Raw genomic sequence first — 18,197 nt, forward strand, 5'->3', positions numbered from 1 at the left:
GTGGAAGGGCGGGACTTGGCAGTGGAAGGAGGGACCTGGATGTAGAGGGAGGGGCCTGGCAGTGGAGGGTGAAACCCGGCCGTGGAGGGCGGGGCCTGCCCATGGAGGGCGGGACCTTGGCCTGGAGGGCGGGGCCTGGCTGTGGAGGGCGGGGCCCAGTTGTGGAAGGCAGGCGCGCGCGGCGGTGCCACACCCTCATTTCCCTCATTTCCTCGCGCGCGCCGGAAGTGGCGGTGCTCGGCGGCGGCGCGCCCGGCCGGCCAGCGCAGAGCGCTGGCCAGGTGAGCAGTTCCCCAGAGCGGCGGCGCTGAGCCGAGGGCGCGGTGAGTACCGCCCTCGTCTGGCGCGCCTCTGGGCGGCGGCCGGTCCCCTCCGATGAGCCCTCCGGGACGGGACGCAGCCGGGCGCGGTGCTTCACTGACGCGCCCTCCCGGGTCTGGTCGGGTTTCAGGAGACCGCTGCTGCCAGAGACCGTTGGTTTGCGTGTCAGTTATGGGCTGCGGGTTGTTATAACCTACTCGCTATCGTCTCTGCTGAGTGGCTAAACTTTTTACTGCGGGGTTAAAAGCGTCCTCTAGCATCAGCCCTCCTGGCTCTGACAAAACGGCCTCCTGTAAAGGATGCTCTTGGAGTAGGACTCGGTGACCCCCGGAGCCTGTCAGAATGGCCAGATAGTTTGGGAAATTCTTGCCTATCTGAGCAAGTGGCTATGTAATTTGTCAAACACCTCGGCGGTGCTTGTGTTTGTCACCGGTGATGGTATTGGCTTCTTGACAGTTCGGTTACAAATCTAAAGCTTCCCCTCTTAAGCCCTTGTTAAATCTGGAGGTGTCTTGAGCCTGCTTTTGAGATGTGTGTGCAGTGTCTTGACAGTCCGTGTCGCTGAAGGCCCCTGGGCTTTTAAAGCTTTGTAGATTAACGTGTCTTTTAAAGGTGTATTAAAATAGCACCTTCGGTTTGGGAAGTGACAAAAAGTGTTTTATGGCTTACAGTTCAGGAATAGTTTGTATTATTATCTGCTACTACTTGTTTAAAATTATGTGACTAAAGAATGCAAAAAGGATGTTGGATTTCCGGTATATGTGGCTTGGAAGATTTGGAGTTAAACAACCAGCTTTAGTTTCAAATAATTTAGAGATCGCCTTTTTCCCTTCTCCCCTTCTTTTGTGGAGCTATAAAACACACATGAAGTCAACAAACGCTTACAGGTTAACGGTGTAGGTCAGTGACTTACATGCTTAGTCCCGTGTTTCCTGCTACACACCTCAGATTGTAACTGTAGAGCATTTCCAGAGCGCTCTGCTTCTGCCAAGTAGGTTGTACCCCTGCTTCCCCATGTGTAGTCTGACTTCTCAGCCTTAGTTCGATCTATGTTGAGCTTCATTTTAATGGAGTTAATATGTAGTATTCTCAGAAGTCACCTGTCATGTTTTATGGTATGTGTCATTCATATCTATGGCACTTGATAGTTCTTTCGTAATGTCCCACTGTGTTGTGTGACTGGTTTTCTGTTGCGAGCATGTGTGCTTCTGGTTTTGTCTATGTATGTGAATACATTTCTGCCAGATGTAGAATGACTGAGACATCCAGTAGGGGGAAACTACATCTTAACTAATGTGGACTCTTTCTTTTAAAAATGTAACCGAATTGCTATGCTTAACTATTACAATAGTAAAGGTTGGTTTTTAAAGTATAGCTGTTATAAGTTAAGTCATGGTGGTGCAAACCTTTAATCCCAGCACTCAGGAAGCAGAGGAAGGCAGATCTCTGTGAGTTTCAGGCCAGCCAAGGATACACCCTGACGTGCTGTCTCTAGCAAACATTTATATATTCATTATAGTTACTATTTACATTTTGTATTTGCACCAGCAACAATCTTCCCGAAGACTCGTTGCGTTTAATTATCTTTTACCCACAAGTCAGTTAGAGCAGGCCATGATATGACTTTACAGTTTGATAACAGTTAGGCAATAACTGTGTTACCCAAGTTAGTGGTTCTTAGGGGAAATGTGGTAGCTGTCAGAGGAAATGAAGCACCGAAGGATCTGACTAAAAATGGATCGGAGAATCATGAGATTTCAAGACAAAAAACATATAGATAGTCACTGTAATGCCACACAAGTACTAGGTGCGAATATAAAATTGAATTAAATTAACATAAAGTTAGTTTGGGATGTGACTTTATTAAAGTAGTATAGTTATATCCATAATAGAGAAGAAAAATCACTAAACATCTGTAGGAAGTCAGATCATGAAATTTGGGCAAATACAAGAAGCAATTGAGTTGAAGAAGATGTTTAAATATTAGTACTCTCAAGTTTGGAAAGGTGCTTTGCCTACTGAACACACACACAGCGGGAGAAGGAGGGAAAGAGAGAGAGAGATGCATCAGGGGACAGAGTACTGGCAAACATAGATCAACCCTTCCCTCTAATTTCTGGGTTTTTTTCCCCCTCTGTGGGTGGAGATGATCTGAGAGTATGATCTTTTAAAAGGGCTGTGGAAAGATAGTTACCTGTACTGTCAGCTCCTGATTGTCGCTCTCCTACCAACTCACAGAAAATAGCAAATATGATCAAGAAAATAAGGATATTTCTCAAAACACAGAAGTGTATGAGTTTATGAGTAAATTGATATACCCAAACTATTACTATTGTTGAAGCCACACTTAGATACTATCTAATAAAATTTATGAACTGTGGCGATAAATATATAATTTTATAAGGTTCTCAAAACAATGTTTTGTTTATTTATAAAGGAATAGAAAACAGATTTCCAAATGTTGTATGACAATAGTTTAGGTTTCTAAAGAGCCCATGGTAACAGGGCGTGGTCATACATGTGTGTAATCCCAGCACATGCATGGTAAATTGAAGATCATGAATTCAAGGCCAGCCTTGGCTACATTAGGAGATTCTATCCCAGAAAAGAAATCAAACAAACAAACAAAAATTCCCATTTTGAACTTGGAACTTTGTCTCTAAACAAAATCATTTTACCCACATTCAGTAGAATATACGGGAAATACTCTATCAAAATGAAAAATTTCTGAAAAAATATATATGTAATTCAAAGAAAACAATAAAACATTTCTTAGCTCCAAGTTGTAAATAAATTTAGTTAAGAAATTTAAATGTAATGCTAAGGATTTTTAAGTCTTTATTTGTTTGTTTGTTTGTTTTTGTTTTTTCTTTTCAAGACAGGGTTTCTTTGTGTAGCCCTGACTGTTTTGGAACTTGAGACCAGGCTAGCCCAAAACTCAGAAGTCTGCCTGCCTCAGCCTCTCAACTGCTGAGATTTGAGGTGTGCACTACCATGCCCAGCCTGAATTTTTAAATCTTTCATAAACTGGAGAAAAAATTTTAATATGGCAGTTAGTCAGCTTTCTATTATTGTAATAAAATACTTGAAACAAAAGGGTTATTTTTTTCTCCAAGTTCTGCTTGTGTTCACTTGGGCCTGCTGCTTTGCTTCTGTGGCAGCATAGTCAACATGGTAGCAAAAAGAGGTGGCTTTCCTTGGGGCCAAAAAACAAAGAGTGAGAAAGGACCCAAACTTCAATTCCTCCCAAGAGCAAAGAGCACACTCCCAGTTACCTAACTCCCCTCTGTTGAAGGAGCTGCAGGCCACTTCCAGCGCCCGACTCCCGGCCACCGGCTAGCTTTACCCAAAATAATTACACGGAAACTGTATTCATTTAAACACTGCCTGGCCCATTAGTTTTAGCCTCTTATTGGCTAATTCTCACATCTTGCTTTAACCTATATTTAGTAATCTGTGTAGCACCATGAGGTGGTGGCTTACTGGAAGATTCTAACCTACGTCCATCTTGGGCTGGAGTTCATGGCGTCTTCCTCACTGCCTTCTACCCAGCATCCTGTTCTGTTTACTCTGCCTACCTAATTTTCTGTCCTATCAAAGAGCCAAGGCAGTTTCTTTATTTAATCAATGAAATCAACACAAAACAGAAGATCCACCTACATCATCCCTCTCTGCTCCTTAAGTGGTTAGTAATGATTCTGCTACCTCCCAATAGCACCATAGGCCTGAAGCCAAGACTTTAACACATGGAGTTTGGAGCGACAGTCCAGATCTAAGAGATAGTAGTTGGAAAGTAGAAAGTAGTTAAAAGCGTAGTGGAAATTTATCCTGGGCAGGAGATGTTGTAGAAACTGATTATATTCAAGGGAATTTAGGCAGCAGTTCCATTTGAAGGATTTGTGTGTTAGTGAAATACTGTGTTCAAAGTCAGGTATATGAAAGCCATTTGTGCCACAATGCTTAGTAGTGGCAAAAATTTTGGGAGGATACACAAAAATTGTGGGGATGGTAGGAGAGACTTTTCACTCATTCCCTTTATTCATGTTTAACTTTTTTTTCCCAAGACAGGGTTTCTCTGTCTAACAGCCTTGGCTGTCCTCTGCCTCTCAAGTGCTGGGATTAAAAGAGTGAGCCACCATGCCCAGCTACGTTTAACCTTTTTATCCTATTCATTTACTTTATGATATGATATTCTATAAGCATAACCCTTTCTTTTTTAAAGCTGGATGTTGTGTGGCTGTAGTTCACTTCTCTAGGAGGCGGAGGCAGGATGATCACTTGGGTTCAGGGGTTCAAGCCTATCATGAACGACAGAGAGAGTGATCGTAGGGGAAAACTGAGACGTATAATATGAGTTTTGGAATAGGAGTTGCTGTGTCTGGGTAGTTACCTATGCTAGTCTGACCTGTGGCTTAAGGGGGTTGCTACGTTTTCAAATGCTAGGGAAGGTAATACGCTATGATGTGAGGATTATATAAAGTTCAGACTTCAGTGGCCCTTGAAACTCAGCTCTGTCTACAGTTTCTGTGCCGTCTGTGACTGCTGCAAAAGTGGAATCGACTGGCTTCGACCTGAAGTCTTTGCTGCCTCTGGCTTAGAAGCCAGGTATAGAACTCTCTACATAAAGATATTTTGTCTGTGACTAAACTGACATTTCAAAGAGTTTGTAAAAAGAGTAATGAAACTTGCTTATCTGCTTGGGAAATAAGGTGCTAATTTTGCATTATGATTATTTCTGGTAAAGAAGCTAAAACTGAAGAGTTGTGTAGGAAAAACTTGATAGATTTGACTATTAAAATGACATAATATAAAATGATAACTGACAGTTATTGAGTACATAATGCTTGTTGAGTTTTGCTTGACTGTTATAGTAGTACTCCAAGGTAAGTTCTTTAGTTATTCCCACTTAGATGCGGAAACTCAAGCTCAGAGAAGTGTAGGAGCTTGTAATGTAGAACAGATATTGGAATTTTGGCTATCCAGCTTGAAACCATTTATACAGGCAAGCAAGAAGAACTGAGAAAATTAATTTGCAATATATCAATGCCATTTTATAGGTATTATATGTGTTAGAAAGAACTATCTGCTTCATTTAAATATTCCATGTATAAATGCCTATAATTTTTATCTTTTCTATTCTTTGTTTTTCAAAAAATTGCTTTTATTTCATTTTTAAAAATTTCTTTTATTTTAAGTATATGATGTTTTGCCTGCATGCATGTCTATGCATGAGGCCAGAAAAAGGCACTGGATCCCCCAGAACTAGAGTTATAGACGGTTGTGAGCTGTTATATGGGTGTTGGGAATTGAACCCAGGACCTCTGGAAGAGCAGCAACTACTCTTAACCACTGAGCCGTCTCTCCAGCCCTAAATTGCTTTTTATTTTTATTCTACTGTTATATAACTTATGAATTAACATTATACACTAATATTGATAATTGTGTAATAAAAATCTTAAAAGAAGAATTATAGATTACTGAAAGAGTGTATGCATTTTAATTAAATCGGTTCCACAAAAAGGGGTGCATGTGCATGCACACATATATATTTAGTTTATCCTTAATTAAGGAAATCATAACATCTTAGAAGGAAAATTGGCTAGAGAGAGATGGCTCAGTGATTAAAACTGCATCCTACTCTTGCAGAGGACTTGAATTTGGTTCCCATCACCACATTGGGTAGTTCATAAATGCTTGAAACTCCATTTCCAGGGAGTCTGGTACCTCTTACTTCAGGGGCACCTACATTCACACACACACACACACACACACACACACACACACACACAATTAAAAGTAATAAATAAAATAATAACTGTCCAGAAAAACTGCCTCATTTTATAGAAGAAGTCCAAAAAGATTAAATATTATGCCCAAGATTTTATAATTGTTAAATAGTTGACTGTATTCTCGAACTTGTTTTTATTCTGCCACAGACTGGCCCATTTTGTGCCATTGTTTGGCCAACATTTAAGTGCTGTGAGTATAGTTTTCTCCAGAAGCACCTTATCAAAGGATCCATTTGGAGTTGCCCTTGGTACTCAGCACCGTACTTGGCACACAGTAGGTGCTCTCAAGGATTTGTGGGAATTTGCTGCTTTCTGATGATCAATCCCTTTGTTTCTAAACACTTAACATTTGTAAGTACTTAAGAAATCAATGGTTCTAAGCTGGGTGTGCTAGTGCACGCCTTTAATCCCAGCACGGGAGGCAAAGGCAGGCAGATCTCTGAGTTCGAGGCCAGCATGGTCTACAAGAACTAGTTCCAGGAAAGGCTCCAAAGCTAACTCTGTCTCAAAAAACCAAAACGAAGCAAAAACAAACAAACAAACAAACAAAAACACCAAAACTGTGGTATTTTAGGCATATATAGTCCAGTACTTGTGAGGCTGAGACTAGGGGATTGCCATGAGTTTGAGGCCAGCCTGGTCTACATAGTGAGTTCCAGGACAACTGGGCTATGTAGAAAGACTATCAAAAAAAAAAAAAAAACCTTTTAAAACATACAGTAAGAAGCCAGTTACCAATGTAGTGAACATTGCTTTTTATAGATCTGTTTTACATTGCTTTTTATAGATCTCTTTTCCTTTTTGTAGTACAGGTGATGAATTCTTTCAGGTTATTTTTATGTCCAAGTAAAAGTATTTTGCCTTTGTTTTTCAAAAATTATTCTGATGAATCCTCAGTTGGTAGAAAGGAGAACTGTGGTGAACTCTGTCAAAAGTTGTTCTTGCTGGGCATAGAATTCTAGTTTGACCTTTTTTTAAAAGTATTTAAAGTGTTTATAGACTATATTTTATATGTATGAATGTTTTGCCTACATGTAGTATTGTACCGTGTGTGTGTGTGTGTGTGTGTGTGTGTGTGTGTGTGTGTGTGAGAGAGAGAGAGAGAGAGAGAGAGAGAGAGAGAGAGAGAGAGAGAGGTCCTCAGAGGTCAGAAGAGGGCACAGATCTCTTGGAACTGGAATTATAGGTGGTTGTGAGCCACAAAATAGGTGCTGGGAACAGAACCTATGTTCTCTGTAAGAGCAGCAAATGCTCTTAACTTCTGAGTTAGCTCCCTAGCTCCTCTGAGTATTTATAAGGTAATTCCACTTTTTCTCACTTGTATTGCTTCCAAGAGTTCATTTTGTTTCATTAATTTTTTTGGAGATTTTATTAATTTTTATTTTTGTGTTTGAATGTTGTGTCTGCATATGTCTGTGTACCATATGTGTGCAGTAGCTGGAAGGAAAAGTGTCAGCACAGGAAAATGGCAGTTTATAAAGGTACAAGGGGAAGCCCTGTGTTAGGATGAGGTTGCTTAATTTTATTTGGGCAAGCCAAAGGGGGCGTTTGATGGTTGAATTTCAGTACTTTGATTGCTGGACCTGGACCTTGGTAGTCTGCCTCAGGAAGAGGAAGTGGAATAAGGGAATAGATTGTGGGGAGTAGCTTTAGGAATGTAATCAAATAGTTTTTAGCAAGGCAAAGGGATTGGGGGAGAAGGGCAAGACCTGCCAGAGCCATGCTCCTGAGAGGGCTAGTGCCCTTCAATACCAGAGGAGGCCAGAAAGGATGACAGATCCTCGAGGATGGGCAGTTCCAGATGGTTGTAAGCCTCCATGCAGGTGCTGTGAACAGAACCTGGCTCCTCTAGAAGAGCAAGCAACCATCTCCCCAGCCCCACAGACTGCACTCCTTTCTTTGCTCCATATGTATTACGCATTTTTTGTATAGTCACTTTTAAAGTAGAATAACTTTTATGTGAGTGTCAGATATTATAAATTCTATTTTGTTGTATGCTAAATATTTTATATTCCTATAAATGTTGAAAATTATGACATCATATGGAAACAATTTAATTCTTTCAGGTTTTGCTTTTAATATTTGTTGGCAAGAGTTAGATGAATGTTTATAGTTGGTTATATTCCTCTACTAAGCCAAGACTTCTTTGAATGCCCAATGCCTCATGAAGTTAAAGTTTTCCAGTCTGTCTGCTAGGAGCATATACCATTCCTGGTCCTATTTAAATGTTGGAATCTGTGTCCTCTGGTTTTTATGGTCTTTTCCTTGGCTTATTTCTGTATAAGCCTACACTAACGAGCAAGCACTCTGTGGAATACCCAAAGGATACCCTCTTTTAGGTCTCTGGAGTTGTTTTGAACTCTTATTGCCTTGAACTTTTCAGACTATCGGGTCCATCCTGTCAACTCAGGAAATTTGCTGGGCTTTGCGTAGGCTGGCCTTCCTTAGTATACACACATACATATTTATTATCAGAAACAGTTTCAGTAAGAGACAAGTAATCACTTGTTTCTCATTTCTCCAAGGATCACTACTCTTCATTTCCTGATGTTCACCATCTGGAAAACTGTTGTTTCATGTGATTTTGGTTGTTTCAAACATAGAGATAAATCTGGTCCCTGTTATTCCATCTTGGGATGAAGTCTATTAGTCTGTTTTTGAGTTAGGATTGATTACTTTCAAAATTTCTTTCAACTAACTCTAAAAATACTTGATTTTGTCTTATTTGCCTTTACTGTCTCATTTTCCTGTCACTACAGTATTCTTTATCTCTTCAGACCCATCACTGGGTTTAGAGGTTGGTTGAATTAGCTCCAAACCATGAGTGAATGTCATATGTATAACATATAGACAGTGCACAGAAGATGGAATCAAGATGTAATAGCAGAAACGGGTGCATGTGTGTGTGAGTGCGTGTGTGCAGCATGTATTTGTACATACGGTTGTGGGTGTGGGGGGGTTGGTGAGTGTGTGGGTGTGTGTGTGTGCATTCATGTGGTGGGTGCTGAACCTAGGACCTCAAGCATGCTTGCTAATACTCCACCACTGAATTATGTCTCTAGTTCTTCTAAGATTCTTAGTAGCTTGTCACCGTTACAATCTGGTCTTGTAGTATGTGGTCAGAGTTCCTTTTAGGAACTAGGCAAATAGAATGTAACAACTACGATAGAGATATGCAAGTATACTCTAATTAATTATAGTAGCCTTTCTTTCATTGCAGTGGAAAGCAATCAGCTGCAGCATTATCACATAGATATTATAAAACCTATAGTTTTATTAAAATGGAGAAACAACACCCAAGTTTTAATGCTTCCATTTAGTGGTTAAATAGCCTTATTTAAATCTCTTTATTTCTGAACAATTTTTCTTCTATAAAAAGAAGCTAATACTAGCACTATTCTAAAAGGATAAATTGTATGGAATATGTGAAAAATGGCTCTTAAACTAGTGTCTTTTAGGATTTTTAAATCACAACCCAATTATTACTATATTATATATGAAGTCTCCTATACACACACACATGTATATACATATATTCACACACATTTAATCACAATGCAAAACTTACTGCTACGCATGTTTTCTCTTTCACTGAAAAATAAACCTTTAGTAGTGACCCATTATGAATTGTATAAAATATAAAATAAAGGAAAAGACTATGAGGTGACCTATTAATAAAAAGATATGGTACGTAGAGTATATATTACTTTATGATCAAGTTTTACCTCAAAATCATTTGAGTATATTGCATGGTTAAGTGTATCTATCTTTATTAACAGTTTTTGTTGTTGATGTTATTTTGTAGAGTCTCACTGTGTAGCCCTGGTTATCCTGGAACTCACTATGTAGTCCAGGCTGGCCTTGAACTCACAACAATCCACCTGCCTCTGCCTCCTGAGTCCTGGGATTAAAGGTGTATGCCACCACCACTGGGTTTATTAACAGTTTATGAAATTTGTTTCTATACTTTCAAGTGTAGCCTTTTTTTCCCTAACAAGTAGGCTATAATAACTTGCACATAGTAAAAAAATACCTCTCAGTTTATTTTTTCAGTAATGGCATTCAAGTGGCTCTTTTGTTAATGATTATGTTTCTAAGGAATGGTAAATTCTTAGAACTAGTATTAGCTTTGCATTGTCTTTTAATTAGTTTGTTAAAATTTAAAATTTCTCGTATTTTTTCTCTAAAATTTAAACAATATTTATAATCACTTGTAAATATTGTCATAGTAAAAGATATTGTCACAGTAAAAGACACAGTGAATTAAATATTTCAGGATACTTGTTTGTCACTTGGTTTGCTAAGGTAACACAAATGGCTTAGGGAAGTTAAGCCTATTATTTGTGGTCCACTATCATAAAAAGTTTTAATCTTGCCTACATTTTAATACAAATCTCTACAAAAAATACACAATGCAGAATTTTTGCAGCAGGCACCCAGGTTTTCCTAGTGACTAAGAAAGCAAGTACCTAGGACTGATGTCCCTTCTGCTCAGCTTCCAGGATTGTGCTGACCTGGAGAAAGCATTTCAAAACGTCCCTTGACATGTCACATTATCCTGCTTAGAACACTTGGTTGGATGGAAGTTCTGTTTGCAGCAGAAGACTGCTTGCCTCCCTGTCTGAGTTTAATCTCTTCTATTTCTAGAGTCAGTAATCCTTGGTTTAGAATTATTCTGGAAGAGTTCGCACAGCTGGTTGGAGCATGAAAGGTAGCATGTACTTTTGTAAATTTACTGTTTTTCTCAAAGCAGACAAACATAATTAAATCATTTGTGTTTTTTCTTTATATCAACTCCAAATCTTCAAGAATTGTAAGGAATCTTTTGCTGTGTCATACTGTGGAAAATGATCTAATGCTCAAGTAATCCACCAGAGGACTTTTGGATATAAAAATGTTTTAATGTGTTTTCCAGATGTCTGTGACCTTTTGAAGTTGTACCCACCCCGCTTGATGTTTTAGGCTTCCTAGACTGGTTGAGTTGAGTAATAGAAATTAGTGAGCTAGAGTGAGTGTAAGTGGAGGAGCTGTCTCTCGCAGTGAATCGTTATTGCTGTAATAAGAACTACGTACAGAAATCCAGTTCCCACATATCACATGCTCTAGTTGGAAAGTGGTGTGTTAATAAAGAGTTATAAGGAGCATGATTTTAAAATGATCTCATTAGAATCTGTGTAAAAAAGCTGAACATAATGTTGATGTTTCTTTGATCTAGGAGGTAATGAGGGTATAAACAAATGGGCTTAAAGTTTTATACATAGTATTTTAGTATCTTTTATGGTATTTTTCTATTTTCTCCCAGTGCTTACCAATTTACTCTAAACTGTATTAGCACCTTTCTGGACCTCTACATATGGTAATAACATAGCTGCCAGCAATTTGTATACTTAAAGAAACAAAATTCTGATTGACTCTGATCTGTTTCTTTCAGAAAAGTCACCACCCATATAATGGACTTTATAGATCAGATTGCTTAGTGTGGATGTCATGGTAACAATACAGGAAATATACTTACTTTCTCACTTCTGCAAGTAGTCATGACTGCTGAAGAAAGAATCTTTTTAAACTACAGCAGAGTTCATTTGGGTACCTTTTATGGAAATCCTAATTTTGTTTTTAACTTTTGATAATTTTTTGCTAAAGTTATGAACAAGCCAAGAGCTTGTCTTGTCGGGCAAACACACAGTAGTAAGAATGTCTAGAAGAGGACCGATTCTTCACAGCCGGACCCAGTGGCTGCTGCTGGGCCTTGCTTTGCTCTTCAGTTTAGTATTATTTATGTACCTCCTGGAATGTGCCCCTCAGACTGATGGAAATGCATCTCTTCCTGGTGTTGTTAGAGAAAATTATGGTAAAGAATATTACCAGGCCCTCCTGCAGGAGCAAGAAGAACATTACCAAACCAGGGCTACCAGTCTGAAACGCCAAATTGCCCAGCTAAAGCAAGAATTACAAGAAATGAGTGAGAAGATGAGATCACTGCAAGAGAAAAGGAATATAGGGGCTAATGGCATAGGCTACCAAGGCAACAGAGAGCAGGCACCTAGTGATCTCTTAGAGTTTCTTCATTCTCAGATCGACAGAGCTGAGGTTAGCGTAGGAGCCAAACTACCCAGTGAGTACGGAGTCGTTCCCTTTGAAAGCTTTACTTTAATGAAAGTATTTCAGTTGGAAATGGGTCTCACTCGCCATCCTGAAGAAAAGCCAGTTAGGAAAGACAAACGAGATGAATTGGTAGAAGTTATTGAAGCTGGCTTGGAGGTCATTAATAATCCTGATGAAGATGATGAACAGGAAGATGAGGAGGGCCCTCTTGGAGAGAAACTGATATTTAATGAAAATGACTTCATAGAAGGTAATATGAAAAATATGTTGGTAAGATCCATGCAAGTTGTCATCTGACCTCTACCCCCATGCTGTGGCATATGTGCATGTGCATACAGACACATACAAATATAAAAACAATTTTTAATATCTTGATAAATTATTGGGTTAGTATGACAGAATGCTAGTAACATATGCTAATATATCAGTTATTGCCACAGTACTAAAGCATTTACATTTTTATCCATTTAGTTTCACCAAAAAATTGAAATGGCTTTTGGAAAAAGTTAAAATGAGGTCATAATAAAAATAAGAATAAGAGTTGGGAAAACAGAATAAATCTAAGCCTAAATATAAGAATATTAAGTTGAAGGGCTCTTGTGAGCCATGTGATTTGCATTCCTCTCTTATCTGGTGTTGATGTTCCTCTTATGTTTTTAAAAATGTATGAACTAAGGTTCAAAATTTGAAAAACATTTGATAAGGGAAGAAAAAATCTAATGCAGTAGGTTAATGATATTTTTCCATTTTGAAGAAGCAGATAGTCACAGCATCAAAGGGAATACATAGTTTTACATTTGGAAACGTAAGGAAATAGTACATTTTCATAATACAGTCTATAAAATGGATATGGGGTCTTTCCTTTATTTTTATGTGTATGGGTGTTTTGTCTGTATCTATAATGCACCTCATGCATACAGTGCTTACAGAGACCAGAAGGTCAAATCCCTTGGGACTGGAGTTACAGTTATCTGCCATATGAATGCTAGGAATCAAACTCAGGTCCTCTAGGAGAGCAGCCAGGTCTCTTAACCTCTGAGCTATCTCTCCAGCCCCAAGATATGTTTTATTAGATGGTATAAAACTTAAAGGTCATGAAATTCTTAGGTATTTGTTAATTTCTCTAAAAACATATAATTGTACATTCTTACCTGTGTCCATATTAATTCCCACTGCTAAATATTTAAGTGCAAAGAAAATCCTTTTGGATATAAGTGTTTTTAAAAGTACTTTTTTCTTTATTCTATAAACATCCTACCACATAAAAGCATTCTGTTTGACTCCGGATCTTCATGTCTGTCATTTGTATGGCTCTTGACGTCTGTCAGGCAAGGCGTGTGCTTTGCTGGGACAGTTTAGCTGCCGTCTTCATGTGGCCTCCTCTTTTCCTGCTGTAATTTTTTTTACTAGTTGTTTTCTTAAAATTCTTCCAACTTTCTGGAAAGCTTAGTGTTTTGTTTTGTTTTTTTTTTTTTTTGTATTTTGCAGTAGACTTGAAAGCTGAAGAGGAAATAGGATAGTGAAGTAGCATATGACATATTCTCATACTCACTCTGCACTATGACAGTTGTATGTTCTGCCCCTTCTGCTTAGAGTTTTCCTTAGCTCCTGTCACTTTAAGAACTTTTCTTTGCCTGAAATATAGTCTGTCTTTTACTTTTTCTCCACTGTACCCTGGCTGTCTCTCTCCTAAATTAATTACTGGCAACCACTAAACAACTTCTTTTCCTCTTCCAGGCCTTGGTATAAATGTCATTCCTTCCAGGAAATGGCCTCTAACCTCAAGCTTAAAATAGTGATGCTTTCTGTGTGTTCTTGTCACCTCTATAATGCATCCTCTGTCACAGGACTTGCTGCAGTTTGTGATGTTGCCATATCCTGGTTGGTTGTTCTTTTTAGACTGTAAGCCTTGGGAGGGTTGGGGTAAGTTTAACCTTTTTGCTCCTGAGTGTTACACTTAAAACTCATATTACATAGTCAGTCTTCAAACTGTCTTCCTAACACACCTCATGCATTGTATTGAAATCTATACTAGTATTTCTTTGTCTGACTTTTATATATGTATATCTATGTATATATGTTTATATGTATATGCATGTGTATATATACATATATGCACACACATACACATATTACACAGTATATTGTCACTGTTTATTTTTCTGTCTTCCTCACTAGACTGACCCTTCTCATACTGAGACCACATGGTCTCTGTATCGTCAATGACTAACACGAAGGTACTTGATTCATGTTTGTTGAGTTGAACCAACTAATAAAAGTTTTGACTCTTGGGCTCAGACTTTAATAATGCAAAAGTAACTTGTTGGCACTATGGCAGTAGGGGGTATTAAGGGAAAAGTCGTGTATAAAAAGGAATAATTACAATTGGATGTTCTTTTGTGGATTGAATAATGTACCATAGTAAAAAACTTCTTTTGTAAACCTTTTCTTCCCAAGAGTAGTTGTTTCTGGCTGTACGTAGGAGGAGGTGTTTTCACAAATAGATAAAGTCGCTACAGTCTGGTATAATATTCTCAATCCTGTCTGAGTGAAGTCTGTATTCCTGTTGAATTTAAACTTTGACATGACTTGGTTTTATTCCAAACTCTTTCCTTTAGGCTATTACCGCACCGAGAGAGATAAGGGCACACAGTATGAACTCTTTTTTAAGAAAGCAGACCTTATGGAATACAGACACGTGACCCTCTTCCGCCCTTTTGGACCACTCATGAAAGTGAAGAATGAGATTATTGACATTACGAGATCAGTTATTAATATCATTGTGCCACTTGCTGAAAGGACTGAAGCATTTTCACAGTTCATGCAGAACTTCAGGTAACTCTGAACTTGAGATGTGACTAAGTTCTTTACCACATTTTGTCCATGTTTACTTAATCGTCACCAAGTATGATTACTTACAATTATAAAATGATTTTATAGGCCTTAAGAGATTTTTTTAGATTTCTCTTTTTCTTAAATCATATATATATAAATATATGTATTATTTATATATATGTATATACATACATACATATATATATATAAAATATTGTTTCTTGACAGTTTTAAGGTGGCAACTACTTGGAAATTCCATTTGATGACTGTGTGTTTGAATTTAAAATAAGCTGAACTTTTTTAAAAGATTATTTTGCATGTATGAGTTTTTACCTTCATGTATATATGTGCCCCACATGTGTACAGTGCCCATGGAGACCAGAAAAAGGCATCGGGTCCCCTAGAACTGGAATTCTAGATGGTTGTGAACCTTCATATGGGTGCTGGGAACCAAATCCGGATCCTATGCTAGAGCAGCCAGGGATCTTAACTACTGAGCCATCTCACCAGTTCCAATAAGTTGAAATTTTAAAACCTAACTATATTGAAGCCAAACTTACATATAATAAAAATCCATATAAGTCTAAAGATGATGTAAAGGATATTTTAAGCTTACATCATATTTTCATGGCTTTTGAGAAATGTGTAAACCAGCAAACCACTACAGTGAAAACCAAGAATGTTTCCCTCTCCCAGCAAAATCTCTTGAGAGCTATTTGAACTGTAAGATTGAAATAAACTTAAAAATGCAAACATTCAACTAAAAGTAGGAGAACATTCCATCTTAGGAAGCAGAGTGCTTATTGTGCTATTTTAAAATACTAAGTGTTCAAGTGTGATAGAAGAACCATTAAAGAAAAATGCTGCTTTTTTGTTTCAGCTTAACAATTGCCATGTTATAACTTACCAGTTTTAGTTCTTTGTGAGCCTAATCTTTATGTACATATGTAAAAGTTAGTTAACTCTGTTCTGTGGTATACTGTCCAGGAGTCATACTTCTGAGTTTTACCTATTTGAAATAGCTCCTGTGTCATATGATTTCCTACAACTTTTCTTGGCATTGCTTTAAGAGGCTACATTGTCCTCTTTACTGGGTGACCTACATTATGGCAGCCATTCTTGATGGCAGGTGCAATCAGCACTGTGCCAGCAGCTGACTAATCTTCTGAATTGTTCCATTTGAACAGTTTCTTGATCTGAGACATTTATTTATATGGTTCTGAACTGGTTGGGCATACTTCCTTAAATAGTTTTTAATTTGCTACTGAAAGAAATCCCACTGCAAATGTCCCAGAAATGTTTGGAAATATGGCAGTAAAGTAGTCATGGCCCCCAGAAGGGTTGTCCTCACTGACACACAGACCGTGTGCCTTTGTTGTGATGCCTTCAACAATTGGGCAGGATCATCGCTTCCATGTTTACTTAATGCTGCATGTGATTTCATTCTGTATTGATGGTGTCTTATTCATTTTCTTGACAAAATGTCATATGATTCTTTTTTAATAAGTTGTACCTAGTATGTTTTTTTGAACAAACTTTATCTTTCAATTCTCTTAGAGATGTCTGCATTCATCAAGACAAGAGGATTCATCTCACGGTTGTATATTTTGGGAAAGAAGGACTATCTAAAGTCAAGTCTATCCTAGAATCTATCACAAGGTTGGTGAGCCACGGGCATGCCAAAAGTTAGCATGGATCTGCGAGTGCTGCTGCCCACGCCTGAGGGCCTGAGTCCTCACAGCCATGGAAAGCTACGCTTGACAGCATACATCTGTAACCCCATGGTTCCTCTACAAGACAGGAGGCAGAGGCAGGAGGATATCCAGAAGTTCACAGACTAGCTGACGTGTGTAGTGACAACACAGAGACCCAGTCTCTACATGGAGGGCAAAGTAATACCCAAGATTGTTCTCTAGCCGGGCTGTGGTGGTGCTTATCTTTAATCCCAGCACTCGGGAGGCAGAAGTAGGTGAATCCCTGTGAGTTCGAGGCCAGCCTGGTTTACAAGAGCTAGTTCCAGGACAGCTAGGACTGTTACACAGGGAAACCCTATCTCGAAAAAAAAAATGTTCTCTGACATGAACTTGCACACATATGTACATGCGTATACATCATACCTATACACTCATATATCACACACATAAAGTTGTCTGAGCATGTGTACATGGGTGGGTGGTAATGATAGTAAGTTCTTCATTTCACATGTGACTCTAAAGCCTGTCTTTTCTTAATTGCTTAGCAGGCAGCCTAGGGTGATCAGGATGTCTTGCTGTATCTTGTCCCCCCCTTTTTAAAATCTAACCTCTACTTTAATACTGTCTGAACTTATCTCACCTTTCTTCCCTCCTATACCCATGCTTCTGCTCCCTAAGTGGCACTTAGGTCTCCTGTATCTTTTTACAGCCCCCACCTGACTCTGCAGCACACAGTACATACTGCTTTGTCTCTGTTCTTTATAGCCAGACTTCCTGGAAAAGTAGTTCTGTAACTCTCAGTTGCTCATGTAGTACCTGGCACATAGTAGATGCTCAGATTTGAATGAATGAATTGGTAATTCCTTAATAATTTTTCACTCTTTAAAATGAAATTTTTCTATACAAATTGTGGCCACAAATGTAAGACTCAATTGTCAAATTCAGCCTTTCTCACTGATACCACCTTTGATGGTTCTTTTACATGTGGTAGCCAATCCTTCCTTCTTTTTTTTTTTTTTTTTTTTTTTCGAGACAGGGTTTCTCTGCAGCTTTTTTTTTAGAGCCTGTCCTGGAACTAGCTCTTGTAGACCAGGCTGGCCTCGAACTCACAGAGATCTGCCTGCCTCTGCCTCCCGAGTGCTGGGATTAAAGGCGTGCGCCACCACCACCCGGCCAATCCTTCCTTCTTTAAAAGTGTCATGTGAGTAATGTTTTTTTATTTTTAATGTAAATATGCTGTCTACTATTAGGTTGGTTGTCTGTTTTTACTACACTATAAATTGCATATCTTTCATGACTTTTTTACCTTTTTGCTAGTTCTGAGCAGCCATTTTTCTTGAATTATTGAGCCAGCTTCTTTTGGATCCCACCTACTCTGTCCAGGTGTGTGGTTGGGTTCTAACTCAGGCAGTTGGAAGAGTGAGCATAGCTGAGAGGGAAAAGCCCGCCCCTG

The 18,197-nt window shown here is 38.6% G+C and overlaps 1 protein-coding gene across 3 annotated transcripts in view; it reads left to right on the forward strand.

The window, feature by feature from the left end:
- Positions 1-218: 218 nt before the first annotated feature.
- Csgalnact2 (chondroitin sulfate N-acetylgalactosaminyltransferase 2) overlaps positions 219-18,197 on the forward strand; it is a 39,986-nt gene continuing 22,007 nt past the window's right edge. Inside the window, exons 1-5 of one of the 3 annotated variants that reach the window (XM_038320153.2) lie at positions 219-323; positions 10,758-10,821; positions 11,542-12,465; positions 14,834-15,050; positions 16,608-16,709. In XM_038320153.2, coding sequence (XP_038176081.1) covers positions 11,805-12,465; positions 14,834-15,050; positions 16,608-16,709 — 980 coding nt within the window. In that variant the 5' untranslated portion in view covers positions 219-323; positions 10,758-10,821; positions 11,542-11,804. Of the gene's footprint in view, positions 324-4,846; positions 4,927-10,757; positions 10,822-11,541; positions 12,466-14,833; positions 15,051-16,607; positions 16,710-18,197 lie in introns of those variants that run through there. The other 2 variants (XM_038320155.2, XM_038320154.2) reach the window with 2 other exon arrangements.

Source organism: Arvicola amphibius, chromosome 2 (assembly GCF_903992535.2).
Source record: "Arvicola amphibius chromosome 2, mArvAmp1.2, whole genome shotgun sequence".
NCBI classification, from domain to species: Eukaryota; Metazoa; Chordata; class Mammalia; order Rodentia; family Cricetidae; genus Arvicola; species Arvicola amphibius.